The sequence below is a fragment of the Borostomias antarcticus genome (genome assembly GCF_949987555.1).
Source record: "Borostomias antarcticus genome assembly, contig: scaffold_60, whole genome shotgun sequence".
Classification (NCBI taxonomy): domain Eukaryota; kingdom Metazoa; phylum Chordata; class Actinopteri; order Stomiiformes; family Stomiidae; genus Borostomias; species Borostomias antarcticus.
The window spans coordinates 360444-378148 of record NW_028175837.1 but is presented as its reverse complement, the minus strand read 5'-3'; the positions used below and the strand labels follow the sequence as shown (position 1 = coordinate 378148).

The window sequence follows — 17705 nt, the reverse complement described above, 5'->3', positions numbered from 1 at the left end:
AACCATAGCCTACATTTATCTCTCTAACGTTAGGCTATCCATCTTACACCAGTCGGCCATTCGATAGCTGGAAGCGGTGAACGCCAACGTTGACTGAAAACACCCAAACTCAGTGTATCGTTTCATCTTCATGCTACACATCAACTCCTTTACATTGTATGTGAATAAATTCCTGTTATTCTAAAAATATCCAATTTCTGTCCATTCTTGGAAAAGGCTAATAATTGCTGTCAAATGATCACTCCAGTTTATCACCGTATCCCACTACCATTTCAACTATGCACAGGAGGTTGTCTTGTGGTCATTTTTATTAAAAAATGATTAGCCTGATCAGTTTGTTGTATGTATTAAGCCCTTTTTGAGCGTTTTGTGTGTGTGCATTGTTAAGTGTAAGCTTATGCAGCCTACTCCAAACTTTAATGGTTACAGCAGTCTGAAACTGTGAAAGTCTTCATGTAGGCCTAGTTGTTATTTCCAAGTCTCCAATAGTTTAAGAAAATTTGTTTGGAAACACGACAATATGTGCCTTTAGCAGCTGTAGTAATGTAATAGTTAAATACCTAGCCTACTGTAATTTGCACAGACAGCTTCAGTGGTAGTTTTAAAGTATTTATTTATAATAATAAAACAGATGATAATAAAAATATAATAAAGACCTGCTGCTGTTTAGGACCTGCTTTAAGCCCTTTTTTGTGGTGTCCGTTTTCTGTGTTCTGTGTCAAGTAAGCCAACCCACCTTCAATGCAGTGTAGCCTCCACATTTGAATGGTTACAGCAGTCTTGTCGTCTACAAGCAACAGTCTCTGGCTTTGCATGGCAATTTATGTAGTATCATCCGAGTTCTACAAATGCTGTACTTTTTTGTACTGTAAGTAACCCCTCAATTATTCAATTTTACTGGGGAGCAGTGACCATAGCCTACTTGCCAACCCTCCTGACTTCCGCGGGAGATTCATAAATTTGAACTAGGTTGTGTAGTAGATAGGCTACAATAAATTAGGACAGATGCACATTTACTGAACAGCACAGACAAAAGTCGGACATTAAAAACAATTGCTCCATACACACACATATATATATATATAATGTTTCACATTTCGTTTTAATGCTTTTAATGTCTAATTTGTAATGCTTTTAATGCCCCCCCCCCCCCCCCCCCCGCAATTTGGTTTGGAAATGCTCCCTATTTCTGAGGTCCCAAGGTTGGTGAGTATGGCAAGCTATAAGCTATTAATACAAGCATACCGCTCAAAAAGGGCTTAATACATACAACAAACTGATCAGGCTAATCATTTTTTAATAAAAATGACCACAAGACAACCTCCTGTGCATAGTTGAAATGGTAGTGGGATACGGTGATAAACTGGAGTGATCATTTGACAGCAATTATTAGCCTTTTCCAGGAATGGACAGAAATGGGATATTTTTAGAATAACAGGAATTTATTCACATACAATGTAAAGGAGTTGATGTGTAGCATGAAGATGAAACGATACACTGAGTTTGGGTGTTTTCAGTCAACGTTGGCGTTGACCGCTTCCAGCTATCGAATGGCCGACTGGTGTAAGATGGATAGCCTAACTTAGAGAGATAAATGTAGGCTATGGTTATGTTAATAAAGCTAACAATGATGTTGTAACATGCATGCAGCACTGCCGATCTGATCTGAACGATTGATTCATTATTACCATGGATCGGTATTGGGATTGATCAAGGGCGAGTGTGAAATAGCAGCCAGGAACTCAGCGGGTTATCCGAGATGCGGTAGCCGCGGCCAATGCTCCTGCTGGCGGGGAGTGAAGCTCTTCAACTCGCCTGTCACTGGCTCCCTGGAGGAATTTAGCCTGGCTGCAATAACGTTATCGCGAACGGAATGAATACCATCTACTAGCAAACAAAACATGTTCAATTATATTTAACCTGTTAAAACTAAGATGCCAGGATCAAAAAATAATTTCTCCAATTGATATATTTGACAAAAACAGGTTAATATGCAAGCCGGTTTTCATTGCTAAATCAAAGCGGGGAGAGCCGAGAGAGCCAGGAACGCGCGTCTACATTTCAGATAAATGTGAACTTTTTCGTGGACGCGCGTCGGCCAGAGAAGCTCAACTGCGCAAGTCAAAAGTCACCGGAAATAGCCAAGTGACTACAAATCTAGCCAAGATGGCGCGGTTCAATAGGCCTTCACTTTAGATTTCGAATCCTGGGGGCTTGGTGATAACCAGCCATGTGTGTGGTTTTCCCCGTGGTGCAGCTTTAGGAGTGAACAACTGCCCCCTGCTGTTCACAGTCGGGTACAGCAGCAGCCCCCTCCGCAGATGCAGGCCTAGAGGTGGCGAGCGCTGCGGGAGACTTGTTAGATGGATGGCTACGGCAGCAGCCTGTGCCTCTGGTAGAGCTAATTACTTTCCACGCTTTATTAGGCTGCAGCCATCAACAGGAAGGGAATGAGAAAACACTTCTGGCTTCAGCGCCCGTCCCCCTTATTGAGTCACACACCTACGCCCGCGGAGGCCAGCCTCGTGGGGGGCGGGTTTGGCTTTTGATCTCGGGAGGTTATTAAAAAAGCGTTACTTGCTTCTTTTTTTTTGCTGATTTTGATTATGCTTTTTCTCTTTCTTTCTTTCTTTCTTTCTTTCTTTCTTTCTTTCTTTCTTTCTTTCTTTCTTTCTTTCTTTCTTTCTTTCTTTCTTTCTTTCTGTCACTTATATTTTCCGACGTGTTGTTGTCTGACAAGATTCCGATTCAGTTTCAGGCTTTATTTGTGAGTAACGTAGGCTACAATCACGGTGAATCACATGTTGCTGCCGGCTGCTTGATGTGCTCATTTCAGATAGCCTAATTACATGTTTACAGTGGCGAGAAGTAATCCCATGGCTTTTGCAGTGACCCCTGCATACCTTTTCCATCTTGTTGTCATATTGTTCTCACACCACAATAACAATCATGTCCATGTTTTTCTTAGTTGACAGCAGTGCAGGAATGCTATCAGCGGCAGGGTTGACTTGCATGGTGAGCAGTGAAGGTTAGACTCTTTCACAATTTCACCCCTCAGTGCTTCTCCGGGGACCAGGGTTATTACTTTTTAGCAGGGCCCTGGGCGGCCATCTTTTTAGCAGGGCCCTGGGCGGTCATCTGTGAAAATTGAAAGCATGCTCTCACACTAGGGGCAAAAGTGTTGCCTGACAACTGGAGAGTGCAGTTCCTCTTCCTGGTGGACCTCAGCCAACGGGAGTCCTGTATTTGATTAAAAAAATAAAAGTGTACACATGCCAGCAAATAGAGGTGGTCGTGCCTCTACTGTATGGATATAGTGTACAGTATGTCAGCCCAATTAAATATGTAAAGAAAAAAACAGCGCAAGGAGAACGTTTCTATAGTGACACGGGCCTAGGATGCCTCTGCCTCGAAGAAACTCGATCTTCTTACAAAAGCCAGACTCGCAGGCCTGCTGCTCCCCGGTGTGCATGACAAATCCTGAACAGAGCGCACTGCGACAAACTAAAGCGTAGCAAACGCACCACGCACACCGCCGGCATTAACAAACAGCACGGCGTGTCTGATTGGTTGAAATCCTGTTTTGTTGTTTTTCTGCTTTCCAATTTAACGCTCTGTCCTCAGCTGTCTCTGGATTCCGGTTCAAGTAGGGGCAAATTATTTTCTACTGTCAGGGTCAAAATAGCCTAGGAAACCCAACGGTGTGCTTTCACTGACGGAACACGGCGCAGGAAACCCCGTCATAATCATCGTTTTTATGTTCCTGTCACAGCAATAAAGACTGAGTGGGAGGTTCAAGTCCCGATGATTATCACACACCTGAGTGTGTGAAATTTGTTCTCCACATTTGACCCATCATCCCCTGGGGGAGCGGTGAGCTGCAGCAGCGCTGCACTCAGGAATCATTTGGTGATCTAACCCCCCAATTCCAACCCTTGATGCTGAGTGCCAAGCAGGGAGGCAATGGGTCCCATTTTTATAGTCTTTGGTATGACTCGGCCGGGGATCGAACTCACAACCTCCCAGTCTCAGGGCGGACACTCTAACCACAAGGCCACTTAGCATGTATTGTAGGCTACGATACCCTACCCAGATAGCAAGCGGATGTGTAATGATTCTGGGCCATATATGGGCCGGAACTAAGCCACAAGGACCAGATCTGGCCTGTATATGGCCCAGATCTGCTTGCTATCTGGGTACCTAGAAAAATCTATGGGGATGTGGTGTAGACTACGTGTTGTTGACAGAGATGGGCTTGAACCTCTCAAAGGCATATTTGCCCGTTTTTTTTTTACCCTGATGAAGGCTCTAAGCTGAAACGCGTAGGTCCAGTTCTCTATCTGTGTAGCCATGCCATAATAAAGGCTTTTTAACTTTCAATATACAACAGAGTTGCCTTGGATTTTTCAAGTTTCTTATCCTGCACTCCACTCTCACACTCCCCATTTTTGGGTATGTGCAAGGACTCACTTGAACCTGTTAGATTCTTTGCCCGTTTTTTGTTGGGGGGGAGGGGGGGGGGGGATAACCTTCATCGTTATCACACCTTATTTATTCATACCATCTGGTTTATAAGATTTAAGGGAGACCCCAATCACGCCGCCGTGATTGAATAGCAGAATCTGGCAAATAGCTGACTCCTAAGGGTTAAAGATCTCATTTGTAATTTGCTGTAGTAATTTTTTAAAGTAGGCCACGCCACACTGTATTTTACCAGAAGTGGGAAGCTGTAGGGCTTTCATCAGCTCATGTGTTTCTAGCCAGCAGGGGGGGGGGGGAGTTGACAGCGAGAGGTGCCCACAATCCCCCCCCCCCACACACACACACACACCTCCAAGAATTCCAGGGTGAATTATGCCCCTTTTGTGTCCACCACACTACTGATTATCAGTCGAAAAAGTTAATTGTCCAGCCGATGGCCAGGCTGAGCGTTTTACCAGAGGGACAGAGTGTTCGATTGGCTAGTGCTCTGTCAGAGATGAAAAGAAGATGGAAGTGGAATCGCCACTGTGCGCAGCAGCAGAAAAGAATGCTACCAAGTAAAGACAGTTTTCAGATTCAGCTGAACAACACAGCTGTATTCTATTCTGTTTGTTGTCAAATGTTCCCTTCAGAGTCCACTTGCCCATCTGTGTAACTTGTCCTGGGCAAAGACGAAACCATAGATCAGTTCCCTGTGTTTAGTTCAATTTACTTACACAATTTGCAATTTGAGAATTTAGCAGACACTTTTATCCAAAGCAACTTGTTTTGAGCTATAGTAGTGTTGGGGTTAAGTGCATTGCTCAAGGGAACAACGGTAGCCAATGATTGTCAAGTGGCCTGGCCCGGTCTTGAACCAGCCACTAGTCAGACCCAGGAGATAAGGAAGCAGTGACGTATTGGGTACTTGGGTTAGGGTTAGTATCTGGCACCATCCTTAGGCTCCGATGGGAACTGTCCTTTCAAGTACACAGCAGTGACCTGTATGAAGAATCAATCATTCTTATCCCTACACTTTCTTAATATCGTCTTCAGCTCACGCACAGCAGATGTCGTTCTTTCTGATTTTCTCTCAAGGAAAACACATTTGAGTGGGATTCAGGGTCTCAAGTAAAGAGCAGACCTTGCAGTCGCAGGGGCAGCCTTACTAAATTCAAAGCCAGTTTAATTTGTCACTCCAAGTACAATATGCAGTGAAATGTTACTGTTAGCTCCTAAGTGTGCTTAATAAGTAAAAAGTAGTTAAAAGATTAAGTAAATACAAAAATATACACATAAAAATAAATACTAAAGACGTACAAGAATGGAATGGGTTGAAAGATAATCAACTCCACACTTCAACAACAACCACAAAACTGGAAGGGCTTTTGGAAGGAACCGGAAGGGCTGAGCTCTTAAATACACCAAAAACAATAGCCCCACCCCCCTAGAGTCCCAGGGTGAATTATGCCTATAGTGTCCACCATATGAGCCCCCCCCAGAATTCACCCTAAAGTCAGTGTGGTGGTGGGGGGGGGGTCTCGCTGTTGCCGAGAGACTTTGGGCAAAGAGGCGAGTAAGCAATCTTAAACCAGTAAGCCCCAAGGCGGTAAATCAATGCCACACTTCAACAACAACCACAAAAAAACGCCAAAAACAATAAGCCAACCTCTAGAATCCCATGGTGAATTAAGCCTCTAAATCCTACTGTCCACCACACACAGATGAATTTACAGTTGGGTTAAATAACCAGATAAATGTATGCCTATTATGTATAAAATATGGATGTTAAATGAACCTCGGAATGACCCAGAAGCAACATCACTCTACAAACTCTACTCTCACACCTGACTCATCGTGTTGCTAAGACATATGCTACCACAGCTGTCTAGAGTTGGATTAGCATTAGGAGGATGTCAAATCTCAGTACAGTGCTCATCCGGCAGATGGTGAATCATGAATGATGTTTTTGTTCTTTCTTCTCCTTCAAACCCTCTTCAAACCCAGGGTCCTGCTAGATCTGATTTCCCTCTCTTCCCAGACTTACAAAAGCAGGTTATCACATCACATCAGGCTATCACCTTAAATGTGTCTAAAGGCCAGGATGGAATACGTTCACTTATCTTTGCCAGTTCTCTCCTAAATTAGAAGAATATGTCAAGACATGTTTGGATTAGTGTAGTGTGCACATGACAACGGAGCACATAGTATACAGTGAGAATACTCCCAGATAGCAAGCGGATCTGGGCCATATACAGGCCAGATCTGGCCCTTGTGGCTTAGTTCCGGCCCATATATGGCCCAGAATCATTACACATCCGCTTGCTGTCTGGGCTGTAATAAACCGTGGGTCTCCCTCAAAAATGGGGTAGTGGTCAAATGTCAGGTAGAAGACGACAGCACACACTCATAGAAGAATATCACCTTTATTTATAATCAATTTATAATCAATTTCATTAAACAACAAACAACAAACATTGTCTAAAGCGCCCCCTGGAGGCGGCAGGCTAACCGGTCACCAGGGACTGACCCTACAAGGTAGACTACAACAACGTATGGGCTAAGCCACAGCGGTCTGCTTCACGCGAGCTCACACTGGACAACACCACACAGCTCAGCACTGCATTAATGGTCCAAGTACCCACTGCAAAACACAGTATTAATGGTTCAAACACCCACTGCAAAACACAACATCCATGGTTCAAGTACCCACTGCAACACAACAATCTAAGGGGGAAGGACTCCCCAGAATAAAGGCCCACTGGCATAGATGCGTGTGCATCCTCAGAGATCCCTGTAGGCTATCGCCCACCCTCGGTGCCCCTCCCACACCCCTGGCCCTTGTGGCTTAGTTCTGGCCCATATATGGCCCAGATCCGCTTGCTATCTGGGCGATAGGCTACTCCCTCTCTGGGACACTGAAGACCAGATTGCTACAAATTTAAGATACACGTGTAATACAAAATATACAATACAAAAACAATGAAATATAGCAAGATTAAAGCAACACCTCCCTCAGGGCAAGCGTCGACACCCTCCCCTCGGGGAGGGGAGTTGAGGGCCTTTTCTGGGGTACGTTAAGTTCGACGCTGGCTACAGATCGTGGCGAGGCCCTTTCTGGTTCGCCAAGGTTCAGCAGCGGCGATCGGGGTCGGCTACTCCAAAACTGCGCCTCGAACTACTGTAGTCAGAACAAGGCACTCCTATAATGTATCCCCTCTAACGACACTAAATGCCCCAGCCCCCTGGCTATACCTATCTTCGGTGTCCAGAGCCCTAACCAGCCGTGGGCACCCCCTCACATCAAAAGACGTGAGTGCCTATAATAAAACTAGCCAGATTCAAACAGATGGGGTTCACCCCAGTAGCCTCAGCCCAGCGCGCCCCACGCTCCCGGCTCTAATGCTTATCTAGAGTCCATGTCAGAGCGTGAGCCATTAGCTGGCAGCGTTCACAGATGTTCCCCATCAGCCTGATTACCAGATTGAGGCACGAGTGTCATCAGTTTAATCATATGATGGACTATACAGAGTTCCATAACAATACTATCATCCTATACTACAGCATTAATAGGCTAAATACCATCAATCAATCAATCAATCAATCAATCAAAGCTTTATTTGTATAGCGCATTTCATACCCAGGGGCAACACAATGCGCTTTACAGAGAACAAGGGAGGTGGGCATACGACCCACTCTCTACATATTCCATAGCCCGGTAGTTTCTGTAGGCTTACATATTCTGAGCAGATGCGTAATATGACCTTTATGGACACACACATCCCCTGATGTCACTGGCCTGACTGTCATACTGTCACAGTCGCCCTGAGCAACAAAAGCAATTTCCTGTCTGGGTGATGACCCTTGTTCACCCCGACGAACACTGGAGCGGTCACAAGCAGACAGCACCACTGTAGAAATGGACGTGAGGGTGCCCCTGAGTTCAAACGGTGTACATTTAGAACATTGCGCCTTTATTGGGACGTTGAGCCCATTCACAGCTGTTTTCACCTGTGTCTGTGCCATTCTAATAGTTCACTATGTTGCATTTTCTAGCCCACAAGCACCTCAAAAAGGGCTTACATTTTTGTCATTTAGCAGACGTAATGACTTACAATTATGAGCTGTGGGGCGGAGGGTTCAGTGCCATTGCAAAGCAATTATTATCAAGTGGAAATCCCTTGTCAAAGGGCGGTGCCTGTCTTGAACCAGCGACATTTCGTACACTGGTCAGATGCCCTAACCATCTGGGTCTGAACTGAGAAAGTATTCATTTGATGGTACGGATGGGCTGTTTTTGGGTAGGGCTGGCCCCAGACCCTACCCAGATAGAAAGCGGATGTGTAATGATTCTGGGCCATATATGGGCCGGAACTTAGCCACAAGGGACAGATCTGGGGCCTCATTTATAAACGTTGCGTAAGTACAAAAGCGTGCGTAACCCATGCTGAGCAACTTTCTACGCAACTTTCGGTATTTATAAAAAACGAGCTGAGCGATAAGTTGGCGGAAGGTGTGCGTAACTCTACGCATACTTCGACCCTCCTTTAACTACGATAAGCACGTTTCTGGAGAAAGGGGAAAACGCGACTCCGATGGCAGAGAGATGAAACTCGGGAAAGTCTGCGAAACACATGACATATTGAATAATAAATACATCGGTCGCTGCAAGAAACCCTCCAATGTGTCACACAGTTTAAACAGAATCAATCGCCACCGTAGCCTAATCACGAAATAATGTTGGCATTGCTTGGGATGTGTCTGTGAATTGACCCATTTGTGTCATAATATAATGTTATGTTGTAGGCCTATTGATTTATAGTATATCCCGAGAAGCATCACGGGCAGTAGCCTATGAATAAAAGCCACATTACGTTGATAATGTCACGGGCTGGGGTATATGTGCTGAGTGAATGATGAATGGTGGGTGATTGCATGAGTGGTGATTGTATGAGTGGTGATTGTATGAGTGGAGCCAGGTGTGCAGCCTTCCACAGGTACCAGGTGATTGGCTGGAGGCTGTTTGAAGAGGGGAGAGGACCGGCTGGACTAGAGGACGGACAGTGTACGCGCCGGCAGAGACATACGCCTAACTAAAGGAGGACTGGACGGCAGGGTGGACTGATTGGAGTTCGGAGACGGGCCCGTAGGCTACTCAAACAGTCTTCTCACCTAAACCGGACAACGTACCCAAGTGATCCGTGAGGACTACGTACTCAATTTGCCGTTTGTGTTCATGGTTGGATAAGTAGCCTACCCAAGGAAACCAGCAATCACCCCAGGAGCAGAGGCTAAGCAATTGGATGCGTGCGCAATAGCCACCACACGACAGAGACGTGAGGGACCAGTGATAGCCTACACTTGAGTTTGGGCCACCCGGGAGTGGAGGGAAAATCTCCCGGCCTGGCCCCGGTGTACTTGAACTAAACATTTATCTCCCAAATCTTTGTTCAAGACTGTTCCATAGTCGTTCCCGTTTTATTGGCCTAAAAAGGAAGAGGGCATAGTCGGGATTCTGAGGACTACAGACAGATATAGCCTACCTCCAGAGTGGTGACCGCTAGGTCCAACTGCCCCCATACACGAGTGAATGCTTTTGGAGTGCGTCACCGACTTGCTTTCTGTGTAGGCCTAGTAGGCTATTTTGCCTTGCATTTAATGAGGGGGGGGGTAGCATAGGGAGGTGTGACGCTAGACCAAGTGCCTGCTAGAGGACTCAGTGTAGTCTATCCATCCCAGACACCGTTTGTAGTGGAGTAACCTCTAGCATGTGAAATGATAGCCTATTGTAGTGAAGTCACCGTTTGTAGTGGAGTAACCTCTAGCATGTGAAATGATAGCCTATTGTAGTGAAGTAACCCAGTCTCCCTGAGCAAGGTATTTAGTGGTAACTGTGTGTAGTGATCCCTGTGTGAGACTTAACATTGAGTGTATTTGATTTTTACTGTCTGTGGAATTCCGGCCCTCTGTAGCGCCCTGGCAGGAGCACTGTAGTGTCCTAGGTCCCCAGACTTACCCCTGTCCCCAGTGTACCATTTTTAGTGTGTTGCCTGCTAGGCCCTTGTTAACTAGGTATTGTGTTTGGAGTGTACTCACCTGTTTGACCAGGGCAGAGATTGTAGTGGGTAGCCATGTTCAGGAGAGGTTGTCTGATGAAGTAGCCTCAGGCCGAGATTTAGGCATCCCTTAGGGCCCATATCTTAAATGTGTAATTATGAATTGTATATTTATATTGATGTAATAAAGATCAGCGTTTTATTCACTAATCGTTTGGTCTGCCTGTTGTGTGGTAAAGGGGGATACCTAGTTCACTGGATTCTGGGAGTATTGATGAGAAGTGCTACTTCAGTAGCTGGCCATTGATTCTCCCACGATCACGTGACATATATGCATCCTATATTGATGTAGCTTAGTAACAACATAGGAAACCTAACAACCCCAAAACATAAACATATTAGTATAAACTATATATATAGCCTACCAGCATACTGACGTTATATGTTCTAATATCTTGAACTCAGGGAGAATGGCAGACACAGAGTACAACGTTCTGGGAGATATTCCATTTGCCAGTTTACTGAAACCAACTTTCATTTATTACATGACTGAGAAGCACATTTCACGCTGGCACTTCGGAGCGCTGCTGCTTGCTCGACTCACCCATTAGATTTGATCAAGGTAATTAAATCTAGCTTACACTTCCTGGTTTCTCCAAAATCGCCTAGCCTACCTTTAAATAACAGCTTTTAGTTACACATGATCTCAAATCAGAGCACTATTGGGGGGGGGTTACCTAGAAATTACCCTGAGTATTTGAGCTGCTCCAATAAGTTGAGAGAACTCTATTAGACATAGACACAAGTCTTTGCCATTATCAATCATTACCCTAGTAAGACAATACAGTGAGGATTAGTGAGAACGCTGTCCATTGGTCCATCATCCTTTCTATCCATTTCCTCAGTGCAGGAGCACTTATCTTTCTTTCTATCCAGTGTATGTCACGGTTTATGTTTCACAGTTCTGCCTCTTCCATGCCACCAAATGTCTCTGGCCGTGGCTGATCCACATCTCCCGAGTACTGAACACCCGGCCACAGAACCAGCAGGTATACCTCACAGGAGGACCCGAGCAGCGAGAAACCACGTCCACCACTTTGTACTTTTTCCCGCTCGTCTTTTTCAGCTTCAATTTCAAGACAAACCTCTCTTTCACCAAATTCTCAGGCCAGCCGGGTTGTTGAGAAGCGCCGTGAGGCTTTGTCGGTTCGCTTCCCCCGACCGTCTCGCCGTCTATGGCTGAGAGAGCGTTCAAGGTTGTTTGTGACCCTACCTTCTGGACATCTCCTTTGTACCTGTGGACTACGTCCATGATGTTGGTCACCTCAGGAATGTCCGCGTCCGGGTGATTCAGCACTACCACAGGTTGGTCTCCGTCTGGACACTTGACCAGTTGAGTAGGGGTGGCGGGCAGTAGCTTCAGGGTCCTCTCCACATGTTTGGGGGCTGGCTCCCAACGGCACACAGACACTCGGCGAGCCTCCTGGACCATAGCTGGGCTGGAGGGGTTGTCGGCTTTAGATAGGGGATCGGGGCAGTTATCCGAAGATGCCTCTCTCCGCTTCTTCCCTGTGACCTTGTGCTCATTTTGTTGTTCTGTAGAAACATGAGTGGTGTGGCGTGGATCCCTCGACAAATTTGTCATACCTATCAAAAAACAAAGTAAAACAAATAAAATTGAGTCTGTAAAATATCTGTTAAAATCATTTGCTCTTATAGCTGCCTTTTTCAATTGAAAACTCCCAGAGGAACAGTACATACATTACATTCCATATAAATATATAAAATCACGGTTATCTTACCCTGTGGTAATGAGAGAAACTGGAGCATGGGGGTGACTGGCATCGTGACAACCTGAGCCTGTTGTGTTGTTCCCTCCATGTTGGAGTAGGCTCCATCCTTCTCAACCTGGTAAACTTCCCTCATGTTCTCAGGACTGAAACTAGTGTTTTGGAGCGGTATGTTCTCAAAAGGAGACTGTGAGTCACTGTTTATTAAGGCGCCTGGAGGGAAATCTGAATTTGTCAGGCCTTTATCTTCAGTCGAACTCAAGTTGCCGGTGCAACGTTCAGATGTAGTGTCGTCAACCTCGGTCTCCATGGAAAACAGTGCCTCCTCTGTTTCGTCATGTGTCTCCTGCTCTGATGAGACAACCAAACGCCCCTTGCCATCTGCCATTTTGAAATTCATGACATTTGTAGTGCAAGCGGGAGGAGCTGAAGACTTATTTTGGGCCATTAGGCCACTGACTATTGAACTAAGATGCCCGAGATTTGGAATGGGGCCTTCTTTTGGTTTTGATTGGGATGAAGGTGTGGTAGCTTTTGGGACGTTTTGCTGGTCAGTCTTAGTTGCTTTGGTCCATTTCTTTACACCATTTTCCTCTGACAGTGCTCTTTGTAGAAAAAGCTGTGTCTCCTCCAAAGTCCTCTGAGGGTTCGGCAGACTTTGGTAATCTTCCAACAAACCCCCTCCTATCACAGGGAAAGGACATTGTGAAGTCCACTGCCTTTCCTTTACTGGGTCCTTCTTCAAAAATAGCTTGAGTCCTGGTGATGGTTTATTCACTATCTTAGGCCTGAACGCTTTTCTCCTTTTTTTGTTCTTCGAACAAGGCCGTGTCTCAAGGGGGGATTTTTCCTCGTTCTCACTCCTCTCCTTCCTCAACTTCAACTCAATAAAGCCCCCTTCATCTTCACAGTGATTGGCATTTTGAGATACCTCACACTGTCTCGCTTGTTCTCCGTGGTCTTCTTGAACAGACCTCATTCTCTGGTTCTCGCCATTTTCCTGACTCTGGTTGCATCCCGCAAACTCATTTTGGAGTGAAGTCGTAGCAATGTTATTTCCCAACAAGAGAGACCCTGGATGGCTGGTGGGTTGAGTCTGGGGAGAAATGTTCAAATTTGACTGGCACCTTTGTGTATCAGCTGCGCAATGAGAGTCCTCAGGGCATGTTTCAGATGATATTGTGAGAGATGGCTTTCCTGGTGGCATAACCTTGGAGACCATGTTCCTTCTGCCTTCCACCATTTTGAGCCCTATGGCCTCCGCAGAACCATTCTGAGGTACTGAAATCTTGTTTTTCACCGTGAGGACAGTGAGATTGTTACCAGTGTTTGGCAGTACAGGGTTAGTTGTTGTACCGCTTTCTAACACTGAAAAATGAGCGATGTCCTGGGGTACGTTTGACAAGACACTCTGGAGAGCTTTGGTCCAACTCTCACCACCCGTTTCTGCCGCCACAGACCTCTCTAACAAATGTTGGGCCTCTTCCAAAGCTTTCTCTGAGCCTGATAGATTGCAGTACCTTTCTAAGAATTCTCTCCCTGGCACAGATAGACAGTCTTGTGACATCCAGTGCATTTCCTTCGCCATGCTCCCCCTCCATCTCAGCCTGGGAGAAGAGTCGTCCAGTTTGTGACGGATCGCCTTCACTCTTCGCTTGGCTATGTGACACCTCTCGTCACCATGGACAGTGACCATGTGCTTTGCAATAATATCTTTTAGAGGTGCTTCATAGTCACAGAGCGGACAACAGAAGGGAAGCTGTGTTGCCTTGGGGATGGGCTCTCTGTGCGATTGCACATCAGTACAACCTGAATGGCTGCCCTTGTCACACAGGGTCAAGCCATGTAGATGCATGTGTTCCAGAAATGCTCCCACATCACTTACAGAGAACTTGCACCTCTCACATGAGTAAAAACCATTCACTCTGTGGTTCACATCCAAATGAGCTGTTAGCTCCAAAAGAGTCCGCTTGACATTGTCATTACATATTATGCAGCTGGCAAAAGTGTCCTTGTGGCCTAGAATGTGAACTTGAAGACAGGAGACTTTGCGGGTATTAAACGTGCACATGTCACAAGAAAAAAATGGTGTACTTCCTCTGTGTTTCTCTTGGAAGTGTCTCAGCAAGTCATTTGGACTGAATTCCCTCTTATCTTTGCATTCAGAGCATCTGAAACTGAGTATATCTCCGGGGACGTTCACCACATGTCGACTCTGTTGTGTTTTCACGGGGCGAGTCTGTTCCGTGCGCTGCTCTTGGTTCGCTATCATCTTCTTTGACCCGTGCTTATCTCTACTTTGCATAGCTGGGGGCTGAACGGCAGCCTTCCTGAGACGAAGTCGGTTGTCCCAGTTTCTATCGTTCTTGTCCCCAACTATTTTGTTTTCTTCAGTGAGGTAACCAGTTTCATTATCTGTGGAATCCATGGCAATTCAGGCGTCTGTAACAGTGAGAGGAGGTTGGTTTAATAGCTGTAACAATAGCATTATTTTAACAGCTAACAATAGGAACATACATTTCCCTTGAAGTCCCATGCCATTTCAGCAATTCCACCTGTTGCTGCTGGAACCAAGGGTCCAGTGGAGTCGGAGGCTGTCTTTATGTTTTGCTTTTCTGGCCAAATTACAGGCCTATCAACCAATCAGCAATAAAATAATTAAAATAATTAACAAAGTCAAATATGTTAAGCCTATCAGTTTGTATTAACGTGGGAATCATTATAGACTTGGGGTTTAATGCAAGGTGACAGACTGGCAATTAAACTAACGGCGTTTGATCTGCCGTCTGTCGTTTGGGCGACCAACAAACAAAGTGGTAATTGCCTTCAACTTGTAACAAACACGTTATAATGGATATAATTGAAATGTAAAAAGTTTTGCATGAACAACGACAATTACATAACCAAAAAACAATCGAGGAGATCAGCGTTATCATTTAACTGCAGACTTGTAGACTAACCTACACCACTTAGTAATCGAATTAAATAACGTTTGCAAGCCCAGTAGGTTGAGCTTGTGCGAGAAAAAACACACTAAAATGCATGACTCAAAATTGGAATTGAACCTCTGATATAGTATAATTCCCGTAGAGCTACCTAGTGTGCGTTATATACACCAAAAATGATATTTTAAAAATATATATATTTGCACTTTGCTTGGTTTTACCTTTCTTTGGTGAAGAGCTTGACAGCTCAGCGAGTGGCAGCCATGATAGTTTCATCCGGGGATTACTCACAGAAGAGCTGTAATTCAACAGAGTGCCAGAAGAGACTGACTCGTCCCATCACTTCATGATACCAGTCATCCACAAATTGAACATGATTGCATTAGTTGTAGGCCACCCATCATAGGCAAATAATTCCACCTCGTTATAGACATATAAAAAAACAACCACCAGATTGAATGAAATGATAATTGCTCTGCTGTAGCCTACACGTTAGCTCAATAAAGTGGAACTAGATTTCTCTTTACCTAATAGTGCTAGATGGTTATGGCCCGAATCAGTTGAGGAACAATAAGTATAGACTATACTAACATTTTAATTGTTATGAACTTGCAACCAACTTGCAATGAGCCGAATTTTAGATTCTCTAAAATTATTTTCCAACCCCAGCCTGCAGTTTTACTATTCTCAATGTGCCCTGGCTGTGGGTTGTGGCTAGATAGGGTAGGCTAACGGAACGGACTGTGTAGAAGGCTAGTTCCCATAAGTGCAGAGACCGGTCAAACCCCTAACCCCAACCCTACACCTAACCCTAACCTTAACCCAACCCTATATTTAAGCCTAACCTTAACCCTAAACCTAACTTTAATCCTAACTTTAATTTAACCCTAAACGTAACCCCTAAATTGCCTCTGCGTTTAAGGGACCTAGCCTTTACCGTCCTACACCGACCGTAGCTGTACCCAAGGCAAGGCAAGGCAAGTTTATTTATATAGCACATTTCAGCCACAGGGCAATTCAAGGTGCTTTACATGAGACATTAAAAGCATTAAAACAAAAAGCAAGACATAATAGACATTTAAAACAAAAGGCAGGACATATTAAAAGCATTAAAACAAAAAGCAAGTCATTATAGACATTTAAACAAAAAGCAGGACAAATAGAATACAGGAATAAAAGTTACAGTGCAGTATACTGATAAACATAGCTCCTCTTAGAAAGCAGTGGCAAAAAGAAAAGTCTTCAGGCTTGTTTTAAAAGAACCAAGAGTTGCAGCAGACCTGCAGTTTTCTGGAAGGTCCAAGCCACAGCCCTGCTGTGACCACGTCCTGCTGCATCGCTGGCAGTGATTGGATGAGTCTAGATTGTAAGGGGAGTTTCTATTGGCGGTGGAGTTCAGGCCGACTTTGTTGCAGGACGGACTTTCGTGTCCTCGTGTCTCATAACCTAAACAATGGATCTTTAATGTGAGTTTGACATCAAGCTCTCTTTTGTAAAACCATTTCTTCAAGGAATTGTCTCCCTACGCATTTATGTGCCAAGTGGGTAAGTCTAAAGTTGTTTTGTTTCTTAACTTTTGATTTGGATGCGAAGTTAAATCTCGTCTTGGGGTTCTCTGACACCCAATATGATCCAGCCAGCCATCACTCGATTGGAGTTTCTTAGCTCACATTATGAGTAAGATAAGGGTAACATCGTCACAAATGATGTTAGTTACCATAGTTTATTAATGCCTATAATTCAAGATAGCCAATCAGACAGTGTACAGTAGGGCTGCTCGATTATGGCAAAAATAATAATCACGATTATTTTGATTGATATTGAGATCACGATTATTGAACACGATTATTCATTGATTTTTTTTTTTTTTAATCAAGAGTTTTTAATTTTTCTTAAATCAAATTATACATCCTATACTCTCTCACCCCACAATATGACTCCTGCAACCTCTTAACACACACACAAGGGGGGTTAATCTCACAGGTCAAACCTCTATTATTAAACTAATTGTAGTGTTTGTGTTCTCTCTCTTTCTCACACACACACACACACAGCTACTAAACTGCTGCTGCTGATCACTGTGGGGGGTATACTCATAGGACTCATCATATGTCACAATATGACTCCTGCAACCTCAAAGGTTTTTAGCCAGAAACACCAGCCGGTTTACATGGTCTGGCTTCAGAGATGCACGCAGGCAGGTGACAATATTTCCACCTGTACTGAAGACCCTCTCTGAGGAGGCACTTGTGGCTGGGATGCAAAGATATTTCTTTGCCAGGATGGAGAGTCTGGGGAAAAGCTGCTGCGACTGCTTCCACCACTGCAGTGGGTCTTCCTCAGTGTCCAGGGTCCCTGCCTGGAGGTAGGACTCTAGCTCCAAAGCTATGGTGGCTTGGTCCAGAGCAGGTCCTGGAGCTGTGCCGTCGCCAGGGACCTTGAAGAAGCTTCCC

General features: G+C 44.9%; 1 protein-coding gene across 1 annotated transcript; it reads right to left on the bottom strand.

Annotated features, from left to right (window-relative positions):
• Window positions 1-11466: 11466 nt before the first annotated feature.
• On the bottom strand, window positions 11467-14735 carry LOC311329125 (uncharacterized protein; the record flags this gene model as incomplete). The annotated part of the gene is made up of 2 exons (XM_084463005.1): window positions 11467-12113; window positions 14117-14735. The coding sequence occupies 2 exons, from the start codon at window positions 14733-14735 to the stop codon at window positions 11467-11469; spliced, it is 1266 nt and encodes a 421-aa protein (XP_084319131.1).
• Window positions 14736-17705: the final 2970 nt, after the last annotated feature.